This window comes from Chiloscyllium plagiosum, chromosome 17 (assembly GCF_004010195.1).
Source record: "Chiloscyllium plagiosum isolate BGI_BamShark_2017 chromosome 17, ASM401019v2, whole genome shotgun sequence".
Lineage (NCBI taxonomy): Eukaryota > Metazoa > Chordata > Chondrichthyes > Orectolobiformes > Hemiscylliidae > Chiloscyllium > Chiloscyllium plagiosum.
Window position 1 is genome coordinate 4,079,562 of NC_057726.1, and position 20,368 is coordinate 4,099,929.

The 20,368-nt window shown below is 42.0% G+C and overlaps 1 protein-coding gene across 2 annotated transcripts in view; it reads left to right on the forward strand.

Moving 5' to 3' along the window:
• nae1 (nedd8 activating enzyme E1 subunit 1) overlaps nucleotides 1-19,149 on the forward strand; it is a 60,202-nt gene extending 41,053 nt beyond the window's left edge. For both annotated transcript variants that reach the window (XM_043706533.1, XM_043706532.1), the window contains 6 exons: nucleotides 3,304-3,343; nucleotides 4,890-4,976; nucleotides 7,715-7,807; nucleotides 16,357-16,471; nucleotides 17,551-17,600; nucleotides 18,900-19,149. In XM_043706533.1, the coding sequence (XP_043562468.1) occupies nucleotides 3,304-3,343; nucleotides 4,890-4,976; nucleotides 7,715-7,807; nucleotides 16,357-16,471; nucleotides 17,551-17,600; nucleotides 18,900-19,009 (495 nt within the window). In that variant the 3' untranslated portion in view covers nucleotides 19,010-19,149. The remainder of the gene's footprint in view (nucleotides 1-3,303; nucleotides 3,344-4,889; nucleotides 4,977-7,714; nucleotides 7,808-16,356; nucleotides 16,472-17,550; nucleotides 17,601-18,899) is intronic.
• The last annotated feature ends 1,219 nt before the right edge of the window (nucleotides 19,150-20,368 follow it).

Here is a 20,368-nt window from a genome sequence, read left to right on the forward strand (position 1 = left end):
CAAAAGGATGTGTACGCTTTGGAGAGCGTGCAGAGAAGGTTTATGAGGATGTTGCCTGGTATGGAAGGTGCTAGCTATGAAGAAAGGTTGAGTAGGTTGGGTTTATTTTCACTAGAAAAAAGGAGATTGAGGGGGGAACCTGTTTGAGGTTTACAAAATCATGAAGGGTATAGACAGGGTAGATAGAGACAAGCTTTTTCCCGGGGTGAGGGATTCAATAACGAGGTGTCACTCGTTCAAGGTGAGAGGTAAAAAGTTTAAGGGGGATACACACGGAAACTGCTTTACACAGAGGGTGGTAGGTGTCTGGAACGTGTTGCCAGCAGAGATAGTAGAGGCAGGCTTGCTAAATGCATTTAAGATGCGTCTGGACAGGTGCATGAGTAGGTGGGGAGCAAAGGGATACAGATGCTTAGGAATTGGGTGATAGGTTTAGACAGTGGATTTGGATCGGCTCAGGCTTGAAGGGCTGAAGGGCCTGTACCTGGGCTGAAAACTTTCTTTATTCTTTGTAACCCTGTGCTTTAAGAAGGGAGGAAGAAAGCTACAGACCTGTTAGCTTGACGTAACAGAGCGATTCTAATATTTCACCTATTATAAAGGCATCTGACAACTGGACACTTAAAGAAATGGCAAAATTGGGCAGAGTCAACATGGGTTAATGCAAAGTAATTCATGTATGACAAACGTGAGTTGTTTGAGGATGTTACTTGTAGCTTAAACAAAGGAAGACCAATGGATGTACTGTATTTAGATTTTTAGAAGGCTTTTGATAAGGTCTCCCATAAGAGGATGACAAATAAAATTAGAGCACATGACAGAGGAAAACATTCTAGTCTGAATTGAGAATTGGCTGTTGTACAGAGAGTAGAAATAAACAGATGATTCTCAGGATGGTAAGTTGTTACAAGTGGGATACTAGAAGATCAGTGCCTGGTCCACAAATGTTCATGAATCCTCACTTTCACCACAACTGTTCATGGTCTACAAAATTGGTTTGGATATGGGAGCCAATTGTAATATTTTGAAATTTTGTTGATGACATTAATGACATTAAACTGGGTTGGTTTGAGTAGGTTTAGTAGGCTAGAATGTGGTAAATGAAACATAATGTGACTAAGTGTGAGGTTTGGTGGGGAACAACAGAAAGGGACAATATTTCTTAAATGGTGAGAAGTTGGGAAGTGTGGGTGCCTAAAGGATCTGCATGTCCATGAGTACCTAAAAGCTTGTATGCAGCAAGTGATCAGGAAGACAAATGTTATGTTGTCATTCGTTTCAAAGGGGGTTGAGTACAGAAGATTTCATGTTGCAGTTGTGTAGAATCTTGGTGAAATCACACCTGGAGTACTGTTGTACAGTTTTGGTCTCCTTGTTGAAGGAAGGATAAATATTTGCTGATCAACCTGTTCTGAGATGTTATGATGCACCTCTTGAACAGGCAGGACTTGAACCCAGGCCTTTTGGCTCAGCAGTAGGAACACTACCATTACAACATTTGCATTTCTAAGGAATGATGTACTTGCCAGAGACAGAGTTCAAATGGATATTCATTGGATTAATCTCTAGAATGGTGCGATCTACTTATGAAGAGAGGTTGAAGAAACTATATTTTGTAGAGTTTAGGCAAATAAGAAGTGTTATCACTGAAACTTACAAATTCTTAATGGGACATAACAGGCTGATCTAGATATAATGTTCTTCTGGCTGGTGAGTCTACAGCTGAGAATATAATCTCCGGATAATAGGCAGCCATTTAAGATTGAGCTGAGGGAGAATTGTTTTCACGGAGTGTGGTGAATCTTTGGAAAGCTATATCCAGAAGGCTTTGGAAGCACAATCATTAAGCCAGTTAAGTATAGAAATCGATAAGTTTCTAGAGACTATTAATTTGAGCTAGCGATTTGAAATAGTGCAGGAAAAGTATTTAAATAGAAGATCAGCCAAGTTCTAATTGAATGTTGAGGGAGACTCATTGGACCAAAGGACCTATTCCTGTTCCTATCAAACCTTTATTGGCTTCTTAAAATAGCCATCTAGATGTTTTCTGGCCCCTGCTACTTCTGTCCATAGCTCTGCAACTTCTCTTCCAAGTATTTATCCAATTTAGATTTGAAAGTTACAAGTTGAAGGTGCTTCCACTGAACTTCACACAGTCTTTGTCAAATCATAATGGCTAATGTTCTTGTGCCACTCTGATTCTTTTGCCTATTAAAGTAAAACTATGTCCTCTGGTTTCTGGTCATTGGAAAGGTTTCTCCTTGTTTATAAAACCCTTCATCATGCTGAACAGCTTTATTTTCAGAAAGCTCCCCTTCACCGTAATAAAATGGAGCACTGAGTTTCTGAAACAAAAACAGAAAATGCTGGGTAAAATCTGGCATCGGCTGTAGAGAGAAAATAGAGTTAACATTGGACTCAGTGTTAAATCTACTTTCTGTTCACAGGTACAGCCAGTCCTGCTGAATTTCTCCAACAATGTCTGCTCTTGTTTCTCCTGTTCACCATCTCTGCTTTAAAAAGCACAAAACAAACTTCCTGAGACCCTCCTCCACTCTGGAGACCTGAAAGCAGTTTTCGGTTGCTGTTAAAAAGTACAATGACAAAGATTTAGTGCAGCGTGCCTCTTCAGATTGAAATCCACAGAATGTGATCTGTTCTGGGTAAATCACCACAAGTTACCTCTAGTCCGGCTATTTAGAGTCATAGAAATGTACAGCATGGAAACAGACCCTTTGGTCCAACTCATGAAGCAATCTCAATCAAGTACTGAAACAATGATTTAAACTTTATTGCAAGTAACAATCCAACTAAGACCCCTCAGTAAGCAAGTTAAGCCTCACAACCCAACTTGGCTATTACCCAATTAATTGTGGAATTTAGTTACAATTCCAACCAATAGTGTTTGTCTTTGCAAATTTCCAGAGTTTGATCCTTGTGCAATATTGTTCTTCAAAGTTTTGCCATGCGGTCTATCCTGTTCTTTTTCTTAGTTTTATACGAGGTGGCTATTCAGCCCATCATGTGTGCACCAGCTTGTTAAATGATTTTCTGCCAGTTCCCAATACCTTGCACGCTATTTCTATCCAAATAATTATCCAAATCCACCAGTTGCTGGTGGATTAACATTAAAAACTAACAGTAAAAATTATGCAGAGAAATCCCACAGTTTACATCACAGTGGACGTTCTCTATTCATGATTTGAGAATGGGACATGGATTAGCTTCTGTTATGGCCACTGTTGATTCATTGTTTTTGTGTTGCGATGTCCAAATTAAAAATGAATTATGTTCCTTCTGCAGCCTCCCGATACCATCTCTGAGAAAGACATTTGGCTTTTCTGTAAGTGAACTTGCTGCAACCACTAGTTGGCAGTGCTTTGCCATTTTGACAATACATAAGAGCTTAATGTTATCAAACTGCATGAAGCAACAAAGTGAATAGGGTAGTGTGGTGGTGATGTTATTAGACACATTACCCAGAGAATGAGTTTAAGTCCCATCCTGGTAATTTACAAATTTGTATTCTGGTTAGAACATGTAGAAATGAAAAGATGTGGGATTGTTGTGAACATACTGTTGATTCACTAACATTCTTTAGGAAAGAAAAGCTGCCATCATTGCCTGCTCTGGTTTATGTATGACTCCAGTGCCACCCGAAAGTTGCTGACTCCTTGCTACTACCTGATGTGGCTGAGAAGATGGATCAGAGCTTTAAGAAGGCCCACACTCTCTTTGCAGGGTACTTAAGAATGAACATTAATGCCAGTGATGCCCATATTTTGGGATGAAAAAACAAATTTCATCTTTTCCTGATCATTGCTTTTTGCAAAAGTCCTGAAATCCTTTCCCTTTGTTTTGATTATTCATTTCATGTGGGCTCATTTCAGAAAGGGTAGGGTTCCCATGATGCTGCAAATTCTAATTTTGTATTGACCTGCTAATGATTTTAACACCTGCCATCATTGAGGAGATCAAGTGATTAGGTTTGTGTAACTTTCCTACACATTTTTCACAAGGGTGCATCGGTAGCTGCCAGTTCCCCCTTCACTGCTGCTGTCTAAAACAAACAGCCTTTACTGGTTGTAGGGCCCTGCTTTTTAAATAAACAACTTGGATTTAACAGTTACACCTGTAACAGGGCGAAACATCCCAAGGTTCATCACAGAATTATACATTAGACAGAAACTGACATATCAGGAGACATTAGGATAGTTGCCCAAAAGCTTAATAAATGTGTGTGGCTTTAAGGGTGTTTTAGGAAGAGTTTATTCAGCCCCTTGAGCCTGTTCTGCATTCAATTAAACCACACCTTTAAAGGAGATGAGAGGTGAAAAGATTTGGAGACTGAATTTTAGCATCTGAGTTACATCCCAATCTGACATCCCATTACTGAATTTCATTCTTAGCCCAGTTGAGATCAGGTGTCTTGCTGTGTGAAAGAGTAGTGGGTCCTGTCTGATGTCCTTGTAGTGGCAGGGGGCTGCTTCAGCAGTAGCAGAGTCCCTTATCCATTTCATAAACCTGGGAACACAAGTGAACTTTGTCTTAACTTCGTCTAAATGATTTCTTTTTATTATTTCTATAATTAAAATATCATTGAGTTATGGTGACTTATAGACTTCTCACTATATTTTCATAAATACAAGTGACAGTAAATGACTATTCTAACCTATAGGTTTAAATATGGTTAGTGTTGTAGGTTGATACAGGAACTATTTTTCCAACTTTTCTTGATAGCAGAACTTGTCTGCAATTTAATCAGAAGGGGGAAGGGATGATAATGCTCTTGCATATTTTGTCACAGTTTCCCCTAATTTGTTTTGAGTGAATTTTTAGTTTGAACGATATTGTTCCTAATCCTGATCATGGCTGTCTTCCCCCACCAGGCAGGAATGCTGCTTTTCTTCGCCTTGTGCGATGTCGTTCGCTGGTGGAGGAGTTCAATGCAGAAACGACAAATAAAGAAGAAATAGGTAAATGTTATCAATTTATGGGGCTACGAATATCATTATATTTAAAAAAAAAATAGGCATGAGCAGTCAGCCAAACTATGTCTGAAGATGAAAGATTTGTGACAAAACTGTTGTACTGTTTTACAGGAGTTTTGCAGTTGTAAGCATTTAATTTATTCAGAATTTTGGAAGACCATGTGTTGAACTGCGTCAAACCTCTGTACTGTAGGTGTGTTACACTATCAGAGGGGCTGAACCTCCATTTTACTGTCGAGGGTGTGGTGCTGGAAAAGCGTAACAGATCAGGTAGCTTCCAAGGAGCAGGAGAATTGATGTTTTGGGCAAAAGCCTGATGAAGAGCTTTTAACTGAAACGTCGATTCAAATGCTGCCTGACCTGATGTGCTTTTCTAGCACCACACCCTCCATCTAATTTGCAGTCCTCAGTTTCTCCTCCATTTTACTGGTCAGGTGATACGATACATCGCTGTTAAAATCCACTTCTTGGCAGGCAGGGGAGGCATACCGTAATTGAAGGATGTATTGGCATTATCGGCATTCACCACATTATATCACAGAATTGCGTAATAAGCCCCAAGTGGCAGAAGGCTCTTAAGGTTTGTAATAATGACTTATCCATGAGATGGCGGTCAATTACACCAAACCGATGTGGCTATGTCTCGGAATACCATTTCCATACTGTAGGGAATCTAATCTAAACACCAAACCAGTGTTCACAGCTGGAACTCCTATCTTCACTGCCAGGGATTGATTAGAATGGGGTTCAACCCATATTGACTCTGAGGCAAGATCTTTAACAAGATGAATCTTGGGATAAGGATGTTGTTGGTTGAGCCAGTATAATATTACCCGTCTCTAGTTGCACTTAAGAAGGTGCCTCAACGTCACCTTGAATTGCTGTATTGAACGTGCTCCTACAGTACTGTTTGATAAGGGTTTGATCCAGCATCATCAAAGAACCAGTCAAGAATGACCCAAGTGAGGATGATATACGATTTGCTTGAGAACTTAAATCTGATGGTGTTCCTGTACGTTTGGTGTCCTTATCTTTCAAGAGACACTCGTATTCATCAAATTTAAGCTTTGTAGAAAAGTGAAAATTTTGAGAGATTGTCTAAAGTGAGAGAGATTTGTTGCTTGATATGTTCCTTTTGATTCTGTGTGGTTGTATGCTTCATCATCAGTAAACCTCACAGCTAATTTTCCAGAAATATTTTGCTCCCATTTACGAACATTGAACATCAAAAATCAAAACTTGTCTTATATTAGCACCTTTCTAATTGTTGACTGCCAGATTCTGCACATGTAGGCAGCACCAGTAACTGCTGTGGCTTTAGCTGCTAGTTCCGATGCTCTGGCATACTCTCCCTAAATCTCTCTCTCTCTGTCTCTTTCCCCTTCTTTAAAATGCTAATTTAAAACCAATGTCTATGACAAAGGTTTCACCCATCTGTCACAATACCACATTTACTCCCACTGCACATTTAACCATCTACAAGATGCACAGCAGCAATTGCTTCAGTAGCATCTTCCAAACCTACACCCTCCACCACCCAGAGCCAGAACGTGGGACCACCACCACTTGCAAATTCTCCTCCAAATCATTATCCTAATTTGTAAATCTATCACTGTTCCTTCATTGTCACTAGATCAAAACCCTGGAGTAGCTTCCTTAACATAATTGTTGGTGCGTCGACACCACGTGGACTTCAGGGGGCAGCTCACTACCACTTTTTGAAGAGCGGTTTGGTATAGGCAGTACTGTAAATGCTGGCCTTGTGATGTCCATTTGCTTATGAAGAAAGAACAAGAATAGGCTATTCCGCCCTTTGGGCCTCTTCCTCTATTCAATAAGATTAATGCTGATCGGATTTTAACTTCAGTTGTACATTTCTGCATATCCCCAGCAATCTTTCCTTCCCTTGGTAGTCCAGAATCTTTCTAGGAGGAGAAAGTGAGGGCTGCAGATGCTGGAGATCAGAGTTGGAAATGTGTTGCTGGAAAAGCGCAGCAGGTCAGGCAGCATCCAGGGAACAGGAGAATCGACGTTTCGGGCATAAGCCCTTCTTCAGGAATCATTCCTGAAGAAGGGCTTATGCCCGAAACGTCGATTCTCCTGTTCCCTGGATGCTGCCTGACCTGCTGCGCTTTTCCAGCAACACATTTCCAGCAGAATCTTTCTACTCTACCTTTAAAAATGTTGACAGATTTTGCATCCACTGCCTTTTCATGAAGGAAATTCCAAAGACACTGAGCCCTTTGCCTCATCTCTGTCTTAAATGGGTGGCACCTTATTTTTAAACTAGATTCTCCAACAAGAGAAAACCTCCCTTCCACATCCATCTGGTCATGTACCTTCAGGATTTATATGTTTCAAGATGAACAACTTAAGTGCCTTATCGTCAAGTTTTGATTGCTAATTATTTGACAACAGAGCACTTTTTTTTTTATCTGTTGCACTTCAGATAGCAATGAAAGGTAGAATATCTGTCTTGTACTTTGCTCAATAATATTAAACCATTTTAATCTGTGGAAATGGTCAATGTTCCTTTCTGCATGTAGCATAGTTGCCCAGTCTCGATCAGTGCTGCTTATTTCTAATCAACTTCACACAGTAACTGATCACTGAACTGCGACCTTTCCCATCAGCTTGTTCCAAAACCCTTTCCAGGATGCTTGACCTCTCATCTTCACTGAGGCTGTAAAACTCTGGCTAATCCTGTTTCTTTTGTCATACAGCATCTTGTATGGAGAATCTCGACAGTGAAATGGTTTTGTACATAATGCTACGAGCTGTGGATTGTTTTCACAGGCAACATGGCCGATACCCAGGTATGTAATTCCATGTCGGTTATGGAACTATCTCCTGACACCTATTTCCTGACTAGGTGTAACTCTCAAGTTCAGATTAACTCCATATGTTTTTCAGATTGAAATTCGTAATATAGAGGGGCTTGGTTAACTCAGTTGGCTGAATATCTCGTTTGCATTGCAGCATGAGGCTAACAGTATGGGTTCAATTCCTGCACTGGCTAAGGTTACAATGAAGGACTGTCCTTCTCAACCTCTGCCCTTACCTGAGGCATGGTGACCCTCTGGTTAAACCACCTGTAACTGTTTCTATCTAATGAGAGCGCGGCCCTATAGTCTGGTAAGACTAGGTAACTTCACCTACATGTGAATGTTCTCTTATTCAGTGTCACTGTGGCTCAGTGGATAGCACCCTCGCCTCTGACTCCGAAGTTTGTGGGTTTCAGCCCGTTAACCAATCGTGCACCAAATTCTGGGCTGGTGCTCCAGTGCAGTACTGAAAGAAGGCCATACGGTCAGTTCTGTTCTTCAAATGAGACATAATCTGAGATCCCATCCACCCACTCAGCCGTGTGTCAATGTTTCCATGTCACTATTTCACAAGAGTGCAAAGATATCCAGCAATCTATATCACTTGGGGGGGAAAAAAATTTAACTGATCACATTGCTGCCCATGGGAGCTCATGCACAAGTTGGCTACTGACCTTCTAATATTAATACTGACAATGTTTTACAAATTTCATTTATTAGCACAAAAAGCATTTTGAGCCAGCCTCAGGTTGTACTGAACTCCACATTACCTTTTATCCCCTATCCCTTTGTACCTCTGCATAACTAAAATCTATCCATCTCGGATTTAACATTCGAAGTTGACCTAGTGCCAGTTGTTGTTTGGGGAAACAAGTTCCTAACTCTTGTCACCCTTTGTCATAGAATAGAATTATAGAATCCCTACAGTGTGGAAGCCAGTCATTTTGGCCCATTCGAGTCCAAGCTGACCCTCCAAAGATCATCACACTCAGATCAGAATACCCCCCCCCGCCAGCTCCCAACCAAAAAAAAAACCCTATCCCTATAACCCTGCATTTCCCATGACTCGTTTACCTAACCAATGCACTATGGGCAATTTCGCATGGCCAATTCACCCTAATCTGCACACCTTTGGATTGTGAGAGGAAACCGGAGCACCTGAAGAATCACACACACAGACACTGGGAGAATGCGCAAATTCCATACAGGCTGGAGGATGGAATCGAACCTGGGTCCCTGATGCTGTGAGGCAGGTGTGCTAACCACTGAGTCACCATTGCACCCACTTGCATATTGATGTGTCTACTATCTTGTGTCCTAAATGGTCTGATTATATTTTTTAGACTACATATTCTTGAACTATATGTTCACAGCCAAAAGAATTTTTATTTCTTATCTACCTGACCATCCCATTGAAAAGGTGATAATGCTATTAGTCTATTGCTTGACCATTAATCCAGAAATTCAGCTAATCTGCCACGGTAGATGGTGGAATTTTTAATAAATTCAATTTTTAAAAAATCTGCAATTAAGAATCTGCTGATAGCCATGAAGCCATTGATCAATTGTCAGAAAAAACCCATCTGGTTCAGTAATGTCCTTCGGGGAAAGATGTCTGCCAACCTCACTCACCTGGTCTGGCCTGCATGCTGTACATCTGAAATCACAATGTGGTTGCCTCTGAAATGGCCTAGTATGTCATTCCAGTGTAAAAAATCCACAGCCAAGTCTCAATGAAGAAAGGAAACCAGGAAGACGACCTAGCATCGACCTAAGCAAAAACGGCCCTTTGTACCCTGCATAGTCTTTCTTACTAATACATGGGAACGAGTGCCAAAATTGGGAGAGCTGTCTCACTGACAAGTCCAGTTACAGCTTTACAGTAATTGTAAGGTATGATTCCATGAGTATGTCCCAGCCACCACCATCACAATCTCTGGATATGTCCTGACAGGACAGACCCAGCAGAGCTGTTGGCTAGAGGTGTAAGCTGTTGGGAGGGAGTTGCCTCATCATTGACTCTCGACCTCATGATGTCTCAGGTTAAACATAGACAAGGAAACCTCCAGCTGACTACCATGCACCGTCCTCCTTTGGCTGATGAATCAATAGTCCTCCATGTTGAGCAACACTGGGAAGAAGCACGGAGGGTGGAAACACACAAAATGTACTCTGTTTGGGCGACTTCAATGTCCACCACCAAGAGTGGCTCAGCAGCAGTACTAAAGTCCTGCGGAGTGTTGCTGAACAAGGAGACCTTGGAGTGCAGATTTATAGTTCCTTGAAAGTGGAGTCGCAGGTAGTTATGATAGTGAAGAAGGGCTGATTGCATCTGAATTGGAAGGGGACTAATATACAGGCAGGGAGATTTGTAAGAGCTGCTTGGGAAAATTTAAACTAGTACGGTGAGGGTGTAGGACCCAGGGAGATAGTGAGGAAAGAGATCAACCTGAGACTGGTACAGTTGAGAAAAGAAGTGAGTCAAACAGTCAGGGCAGGCAGGGACAAAGCAGAGAACAAGGTAGGACTGATAAATTAAACTGCATTTATTTCAATGCAAGGGGCCTAACAGGGAAATCAGATGACCTCAGGGCATGGTTAGGAACATGGGCCTGGGATATCATAGCAATTATGGAAACATGGCTCAGGGATGGACAGAACTGGAGGCTTAATGTTCCAGAATATAAATGCTACAGGAAGGACAGAAAGGGAGGCAAAAGAGGAGAGGGAGTGCCGTTTTAGATAAGGGATAGCATTGCAGCTGTGCTAAGGGAGGATATTCCAGGAAATACATCCAGGGAAGTTATTTGGGTGGAACTGAGAAATAAGAAAGGGATGGTCACCTTATTGGGATTGTATTATAGACCCCCTAATAGTCAGAGGGAAATTGAGAAACAAATTTGTAAAGAGATCTCAGTTATCTGTAAAAGTAATAGAGTGGTTATGGTGGGGGATTTTAACTTTCCAAACATTGACTGGGACTGCCATAGTGTTAAGGGTTTAGATGGAGAAGAATTTATATTCCTGTTAAGGTGAAAGGAAAGGCTAGTAGGTATAGGGAATGCTGGATGACTGAAGAAATTGAGGTTTTGGTTAAGAAAAAGATGTCAGGTATAGACAAGATAGATCGAGTGAATCCTTAGAGTATAAAGGCAGTAGGAGTATACTTAAGAGAGAAATCAAGAGGGGAAAAAAGGGAACATGAGATAGCTTTGGCAAATAGAGTTAAGGGGAATCGAAAGGGTTTTTTCAAATGTGTTAAGGTCAAAAGGTTAACTAAGGAGAGTATAGGGATGCTCAAAGATCAGCAAGGCAGTCTTTGTATGGAGCCGCAGGCGATGGAGGAAATACTAAACTAGTATTTTGCATCAGTATTTACTGTGAAAATAGACGTGGAAGATATAGAATATAGAGAAATAGATGGTGACATCTTGAAAAATGTCCATATTACAGAGGAGGAAGTGCTGGATGTCTTGAAACACACAAAGGTGGATAAATTCCCAGGACCTGATCAGGTGTACCCTAGGACTCTGTGGGAAGCTAGGGAAGTGATTGCTGGGCTCCTTGCTGAGTTATTAGTATCATTGATAGTCACAGGTGAGGTGCTTACACTGGAAGTTGGCTAACGTGGTGCCACTACTTAAGAAAGGTGATAAGGACAGCCAAGGAACTATAGACCAGTGAGCCTGATGTCGGTGGTGGGCAAGTTGTTGGAGGGAATCCTGAGGGACAGGATGTACGTGCATTTGGAAAGACAAGGACTGATTAGGAATAGTCAGCAGAGCTTTGTGCGTGGGAAATCATGCCTCACAAAGTTGATAGAGTTTTTTTTGAAGAAGTAACAAAGAGGATTGATGAGGGCAGAGTGGTGGACATGATCTATACGGACTTCAGTAAGGCGTTTAAAAAGGTTCCCCAATGGGAGACTGATGAGTAAAGTTAGATCTCATGGAATACAGGGAGAACTGGCCATTTGGATGCAGAACTGACTCAAAGGTAGAAGACAGAGGGTGGTGGTGGAGTGTTGTTTTTCAGCCTGGAGGCCTGTGATCAGTGGAGTGCCACATGGATCGATGCTAGTTCCACTACTCTTCATCATTTATGTTCACATCCAAATAGTTTATATAAAAGGTATAGTTAGAAAGTTTGCTGATGACACCAAAATTGGAGGTGTAGTGGACGGTTACCTCAGATTACAACAGGATCTTGATCAGATGGGCCAATGGACTGAGGAGTGGCAGATGGAGTTTAATTCAGATAAATGCGCGCTGCTGCATTTTGGGAAAGCAAACCAGAGCAGGACTTATACACTGAATGGTGAGGTCCGAGGGAGTGTTGCTGAACAAAGAAACTTAGAGTGCAGGTTCATAGCTCCTTGAAAGTGGAGACGCAGGTAGATAGGATCGTGAAGAAGGCATTTGGTATGCTTTCCTTTATTGGTCAGAGTATTGAGTACAGGAGTTGGGAGGTCATGTTGCGGCTGTACAGGACATTGGTTAGGCCACTGTTGGAATATTGTGTGCAATTCTGGTCTCCTTCCTATCAGAAGGATGCTGTGAAATTTGAAAGGGTTCAGAATTACGAGGATGTTGCCAGGGTTGGAGGATTTGAGCTATAGCGAGAAGTTGAAAACAGGCTGGGGCTGTTTTCCCTGGAGCGTCAGAGGCTGAGGGGTGACCTTATAGAGGTTTATAAAATTATCAGAGGCATGGTTAGAATAAATATACAAAGTCTCTTCCCTGGGGTGGGGGAGTCCAGAACTAGAGGGCATAGGTTTAGGGTGAGAAGGGAAAGATATAAAAGGGACCTAAGGGGCAATGTTTTCATGGAGAGGGTGGTAAGTGTATGGAATGAGCTGCCAGAAGAAGTGATGGAGGCTGGTACAATTGCAACATTTAAAAGGCATTTGGATGGGTATATGAATATAGGGTTTGGAGGGATATGGGCTGGGTGCTGGCAGATGGGTCTAGATTGGGTTGGGATATCTGGTTGGCATGGACGGGTTGGACTGAAGGGTCTGTTTCCATGCTGTACATCTCTGTGACTCTATGGTATGCTTTCCTTTTTTGGTCAGTGCATTGAGTACAGGTGTTGGAAGGTCATGTTGTGGCTGTACAGGACATTGGTTAGGCCACCTTTGGAATATTGCATGCAATTCTGCACTCCTCTCCAAAGGGAGGATGTTCTGGAATTTGAAATGGTTCAAAAACTATTTACAAGGATGTTGCCAGGGTTGGAAGTTTTGAGCTATAGAGAGAGGCTGAACAGGCTGGGGCTGTTTTCCCTAGAGTGTCGGAGGCGGAGGGGTGACCTTAGATGTTTATAAAATCAATGGGAGCATTTCCCTGAGATGGGGGGAAGCCAGAAGTAGAGGGCATAGGTTTTGGGTGAGGTGGAGAAAGATGTAAAAGTGGCCTAAGGAACACTCTTTTCACACACAGGGTGTGTCTGTATGGAAGTAGCTGACAGAGAAAGTGGTGAAGGTTGGTACAATTACAACATTTAAAAGCCATCTGGATGGGTATATGAATAGGAAGGTATGGGCCAAGAGCTGACAAATGTTCTATGTTCTAAATGGGACTAGATTAATTTTAGATATCTGGTCGGCATGGACGAGTTGGACTCAATCGTCAGTTTCTGTGCTGTACACTTCTATGACTCTATTGATTGAGTTGGTCAGGTCCTAAAGGATGTAGCTGCTAGACTGCGTCTGCAGTAGGTGGTGAGGGAACCAACAAGCAGGAAAAACATACTTGTCCTCATCTTTACCATTCCGCCAGCCGCAGATACATCTGTCCATGACATTATCGGTAAGAACAACCACTGCAGTGTAGCCCCCATTGTGTTGTGTGATACTATCACCGTGCTAAATGGGACAGACTCTGAATAGATGTAGCAACTCAAGACTGAAGCACTGAGATGCTGTGGGCCGTCAATAGCAGCAGAATTATACTCCAACACAATCAGTAACCTCATGGCCCAGTATATCCCCCACTCCCTCTAAGCCAGGGGATCAACCCTGGATCAATGGAGGGTGCAGGAAAGCATGCCAGGAGCAGCACCAGGCATACCTGAAGATGAGGTGATGACCTGGTGACAACACTAAACAGGACTACTTACGTGCTAAACAGCATAAGCAGCAAGTGATAGAGCTAAGCATTCCTATATTCTGTAGATCATATCTAAGCTCTGCAGTCATGTCATGTTCAGTTGTGAATGGTGATGGACAATTAAACAATACACTAGAGGAGGAGACTCCACAAATACTCCCATCCTCAGTGGTGGTAGAGCTCAGCAACAGATGAAGCTGAAGCTTTTACAGCAATCTTCAGCCAGAAGTACCAAGAGGATTATCCATCTCCGCCTCCTCCAGTGGTCCCCAGCATCACAGATGCTAGCCTTCCATCAATTTGTTTCACTCCATGTGACATTAAGTAACAGGCACTGGATAGTTAAAAGGCCATGGACCCTAACAACATTCTGGCAATAGTACTGAATATTTTTGTTTCAGAACTTGCTGCTCCCTTAGCCAAGCTCTTCCAGTGCAGTTACAACACTGGCATCTCCCTGACAATGTGGAATACTGTCCAGATATGTCCTTTCACAAAAACCAGGACAAATCTAACCCAACCAATTACCACCCCATTAGGCTACTCTTGAGCATCAATAACAAACTGGGCATTAGTGAGCAGTTTGGGTTTGGCCAGGATCACTCCTGACCTCATTACAGCCTTGGTTCAAACATGGACAGAAGAGCTGAATTCCAGAGGGGAGGTGATGTGGCAGTGACAGCCCTTAATAACAAGGCTGCCTTCAACCGAGTGTGGCATCAATGGGAAACAGGAGGAAAACTCTCCGCTGGGTGTGATCCTGATTTGGCTTGCAGGAAGATGGTCGTGGTTGTTCAGTCTTCTCAGTTCCAGAACATCTCTATAAGAGTTCCTCAGGATAGTGTTTGAGGCCCAACCATTTTCGGCTGCTTCATTAATGGCCTTCCCTCTATCAGAAGGTCAGGAGTGGGGATGTTTGCTGATTGTGCAAATGTTCAGCACCATTCCCAACTCCTCAGATACTGAAGCCGTCCATGTTCAAATACAACAAAATCTGGACCATGTCCAGGCTTGGGCTGACAAGTGGCAAGTAACATCCATGCCACACAAATGCCAAGATATGATTGTCTCCAATAAAAGACAATCTAACCACCAAACCTCCCCCTAACCTTGACATTCAGTGGTGTTACACTGAGAGTAATTCCTCAAGGACAACAAATGTTGGCCAGCCAGCGATACCCACATCCTACATGTGAATTTTAAAAAATAACATTTCTCTTAATCACTTGAAGGTGTGATCCATAACTTTATGATTTTCAGGGAATGCTATCCTAGTTGCTGCGCTCACTCCTTGTAATTTAACCTTTGGAGACCAGGTATAATTCACGTAAATCTTCCAAGACTAATATATCCTTCCCACGCTGTGGTACTCAAAACTGAACACACTCCAGGTTTGATCTAACCAGGACTTTCTATCACTGAAGGGATTCCTGAAGAAGGGCTTATGCCCGAAACATCGATTCTCCTGTTCCTTGGATGCTGCCTGACCTGCTGCGCTTTTCCAGCAACACATTTTCAGCAGTTTCTATCACTGAAACATGACTTCTACCTCCTGGTATTCTAATCCTCCCAATGCAAAGGCCAGCATTTAAATAACTTTTTTCCACTAATTTCTGAAAATTTATGACATTTTAATGATTTATGTTCATAGATCATTAAGTCTTTTTGAACTCCTAACTCCTAACTTTTAACCATTCAGAAAGTAATCTTTCCTTTTAAGATCCAAAATAAATGACCTCATAATTACCAAAATTGAGCAAATCTGTGGTAAATCAATATCATTCACTTAATGAAATACCTCCTTGTAATTGAATATTTGTCAGCAGTTTATAATGCTGCCACTCCTTGTGCCATTGGCAAATTTGAATTTGAGATTTTGTATCATAAGTACATAGAATAATTGAGCACAGGATAGGAGATAAACTTATTATTAGCACTGACCTGTGACCAGCTGGTTAGTTGTGAGAATGTGCACTCCTGTTTACTAACTCCATCACAGTTAACTTTTTCCTAGCTTGCTTCCTCCTAATTCTAGCCTGAAGTGGGGACCTCAGTTTATTCCGTCAGGGCTTATTCTGTCATTTTCTGCGATATCGCTTTGGTGGTTCTACCACCACGTACTTCCAACAGAATCACTCTACTTCCTGAAATAATATGATGGCAGAGTGGGTCAGTGGGGATGCAGGAAATAAACTTTAGAAAAACCAGGATATGTTCCCTGGACCACTGATCTCAGCTGGTGCATCAGTTGAGTGTGTCAGTTTCCTCAGCAGCTCTTGATTGCTCCTGGTCTCTGTCTCCTGGTAGAATTGCTGAACTGATCATGGATTGGATTATTGCTGAACTGTAACCCAATAGTCAAGAGCTCTTGTATTTATTTTGTTAAAAGCAGCTGTGTTTTGTGGTGGTAATGAATTATTGTTCCAACAGGTGTTTGTAATAACCAAGTTGAAGAGGACATTGGAAAGTTGAAATCGTGTGTGGTTGGCCTGCTGCAGGAGTGGGGTGTCTCTGTATCCGTGAAGGATGACTACATTCATGAATTGTATGTTTTTGTATTTGTGTTCTTGTACATGTCACTGTTGTCTAGAGACACCTCAATGGAACATGTCTCTAATAGGGAAAAGCAGCTGGGAGAGGTTCACGTGTTACTGTTCAATTCACCCACCTCAAACTCCTTTAGAATCCCATCGAGCTCATATTTCCTCTCAATGTGGGGATTTCACAATCCCCTAAAACCAACTTGTTCAGAGTCCTGGCACTCTATTAGCATAGCGGTATTTCAGAATTCTGCACACTAGTTGATGCAGCATCCTGAAACTACAATAATTGAGGATGGGGGTGGTTTCTTCATTTTATATTAGAACCCCTCCAGTGTGGAAACAGGCCCTTTGGTCCAACAAGTCCACGCTGACCTTCTGAAGAGTAACCCACCCAGACTCATTCCCCTGCCCTATATTTACCCCTAATTAATGCACCTAATCTACATATCCTTGAACAGTACAGGCAATTTAGTGTGGCCAATTCCCCTGATCTGCATATCGTTGGTTTGTGGGAGGAAACCCACGCAGACATGGGGAGAGTGTACAAACTCCACACGGACAGTCACCCAAGGCTGGAATTGAACCTGTGTCCCTGACACTGTGCGGCAGTAGTGCTAACCACTGAGCCACCGTTCCTTGGATTGAATTTTTCAGACCCCTTTAAGACTAGATCAGTGTGGAGTTTCACCAATCCTCCAACAGCATCAGCTCCTTGAAACTATATTAGATGTACAATGTATAATTACTGACTCCAAACATTCATTCCACACCATCGTATCACTCCAGTTGAAAGCATTTCTCCTACTTACTGTCCTAATTTCCTTGTGATTAATCTTGTATCTAAGACTATGTTAATTATGACAGTTAGGTGTCTGGTGACTAAATTTAGAAACATGGAGTTGATTGAACTTAAATATTTAACTTTAATGCTCCTGGACATAGGTTTGAGGGCCACAGGAAAGAACTCTTGAGACTATCCTTGCAATTCACCTACAAGGGAAATTGCTGCTGTGTTTTATGGGCAATTTAAATCCATTAAAATGCGTAAAGGTTTCTGAAGAGCATGTCTTTTCTCTTTCAGTTGTCGGTATGGTGCTTCCGAACCACATGCTGTTGCCTCATTTTTGGGAGGTATGTTTCAGTTCTTTCAGATTGGGTGATTTTGGATTGCAGCTAATTGTCACGTTGGTTGTGTTGCAATGTAAACTGTTTGCCTTGTTTTTACTTCCTGCACTGCACCTTCTCAAAGTTTTTAAATATAAGTTGTCTTAATCACTGACTTTTAATGCTTTGCCATTCAACTAGATGTTTAATCCCTGCCTCAACTGCATCTTATACAATGTTGTTTTGCTGTCATATCCCCTAATACCTTTTCCTAAAGGTATCCATTCTCAGTTTTGAGTTTTTCAACATGAACAACCTTTTGTGGTGAAGGGGTGAAGTGCTGGAAATGGTCAGCAGGTCAGGCACATGGAGAGAAACAAAGTTAGCGTTTTCGGTCTTTCATGAGGGTTGAGAAAGTATATTTTGAACAAGGTTTAAAGCATGTTTTGGGATGACAGGAAGAACAAAAGGGAAGGTTTGTGAAGGGGTAGAAAACAGGAGAGATTAAACGACAAAAGTGTTGGTAGTCCAAGATTAAAGAAATTGGTATTGCACTAAGTAACGAAATATAAAAATGTCTGGATGAGGTGTGAATATCGGAATTATGGACAACTCCTTCAATCCAAAAACAACATTAAAACTGAAATCTACAAAACATACACCAAAATGCACAGAGATTACTGTCTCATTGTTGAACTTGGTGTTGAGTCTAAAGGCCTCACCAAGGTGAGGTGCTGCTCTTCAGGTTTAGCTTGAGCTTCACTGGAACACTGCTGGATTCTGAAGATCAGTGTGAGAAAAGGAAAACAATTCCAAAGGCAGGCTGCCAAAGACCTGGCTTTCGATGCTTGTCCATGGCTTTCATAATCAGGCCCTACTTGACCCCTCCCCATCCACAGGGCTCCCAAAAACATCTCACTCTTTCTTCCTCACCACCATCAATGCCAAACTAGCCTCCAAAGTCTCTAACTCCCAAACAGCCATACAAGCCAAACTGGTAAACATACAACTACACCAAACAGAACTCTCAACCAAAACTGTCCACAGACTCCTAATGCAGCAGGTTACTTCTCTGCAGCACAATCTACCAAGTAAGGGATAGCTGCATAATATAAATGATGTGTGTAAGCTTAATCCAAACCAGTTGAAGCCATTTCCAGCTGTGTTTTTTGAGGTGACCATATATCGATTCTGGCTGTGATTTCTCATGTTCCTATCATACAGCATTGTTTATTAACCTCAAAGGTTTTATGTATCGTTGCATGTTAGTTGGTTAGCAGTAATTTACATTGTTAATTGCTGTGTTTGATATTTTTATTTCCCTAGGAGCTGCTGCCCAGGAGGCCATCAAAATCATCACAAGGCAGTTTGTACCCTTTAATAACACATTTATTTACAATGCAATGTTGCAGACATCAATGACTGTGAGAATGTAGGGCTTTTGTCCTCTGCAGCACAAATCTGTAACGTACATGGAGATAAGGACTGTACTTCTACAGTTTTGTTACTGAACAATTTATGTAACATAAAATTCAATTCAATTAATAAAATTCCCTAAATTTGTTTTTGTAAAAGTGCTATGTTTACAAAATGTTTTTCTCCATCGGAGTGCAGCGAATTCAACTGTGGAAACAGGATTGAACTAATAACCATCTGAATGAAATTAATGCTGAATCTGGTTGCTTTGCTGTGTGTGTGTCAGTCATGGCTCTGTTGTAACACTCTTGCCTCACTCGAATCTTCAATCCTGGTCTCCCTGCTGTAGGAAAAATGTTGTTAAACTTGTTCAGAAAAGATTTACAACAATGTTGCCAGGGTTGGAAGGTTTGACCTATAAAGAGAGCCTGTTTTACTTGGAGCATTGGAGGCTGAGAGGTGACCTTATAGAGGTTTATAAAATCATGAGGGGCATAGATAGGATAAATAGACAAGGTCTTTCCCCAGGGTAGGGGAGTCCAAAACTAGAGGACATAGGTTTAAGGTGAGAGGGGAAAGATTTAAAAAGCACCTTTTTCACACAGGGGATGGTGCCTGTATGGAATGAGCTGCCAGAGGAAGTGGTGGAGGCTGGTGCAATCACAACATTTAAAAGGCATCTGGATGGGTTTATGGATAGGAAGTATTTAGAGGGATATGGGCCAAATACTGGTAAATGGGACTAGGTTGATTTTGAATATCTGGTCAGCATGGACGAGTCCGACCGAAGGGTCTGTTTCCGTGTTGTACGATTAAAGCTTTGCTTTAAGGTCACAGTTCAGCGACTCTAGTGGGACAAAGCTAAAGTAAGGGAGTGTGGCACTGTTGGAGGTGTTAAACCTACGCCTTGCCTGCTCTTTCAAGTGAATGTAAAAGATTCCACGGTAGCATATTGAAGAGCTGGGAAGTTCTTCCCAGTGTCCTGGCCAATATTTGTCCCTTTAACCAACATTGAGAAAGCGAGGACTACAGATGCTGCAGATCAGAGCTGAAAAATGTGTTGTTGGAAAAGCGCAGCAGGTCAGGCAGCATCCGAGGAGCAGGAGAATCAACATTTCGGGCATAAGCCCTTCTTCAGGAATGAGGAAGGTGTGCCAAGCAGGGTAAGATAAAAGGTAGGGAGGAGGGACTTGGGGGAGGGGTGTTAGGAATGCAATAGGTGGAAGGAGGGTAAGGTGAGGGCGATGGGGCGGAGAGATCAGGAAGAAGATTGCAGGTCGAGAAGGAGGTGCTGAGTCTGAGGGTTGGGATTGAGATAAGGTGGGGGGAGGGGAAATGAGGAAGCTGGAGAAATCTGCATTCATCCCTTGTGGTTGGAG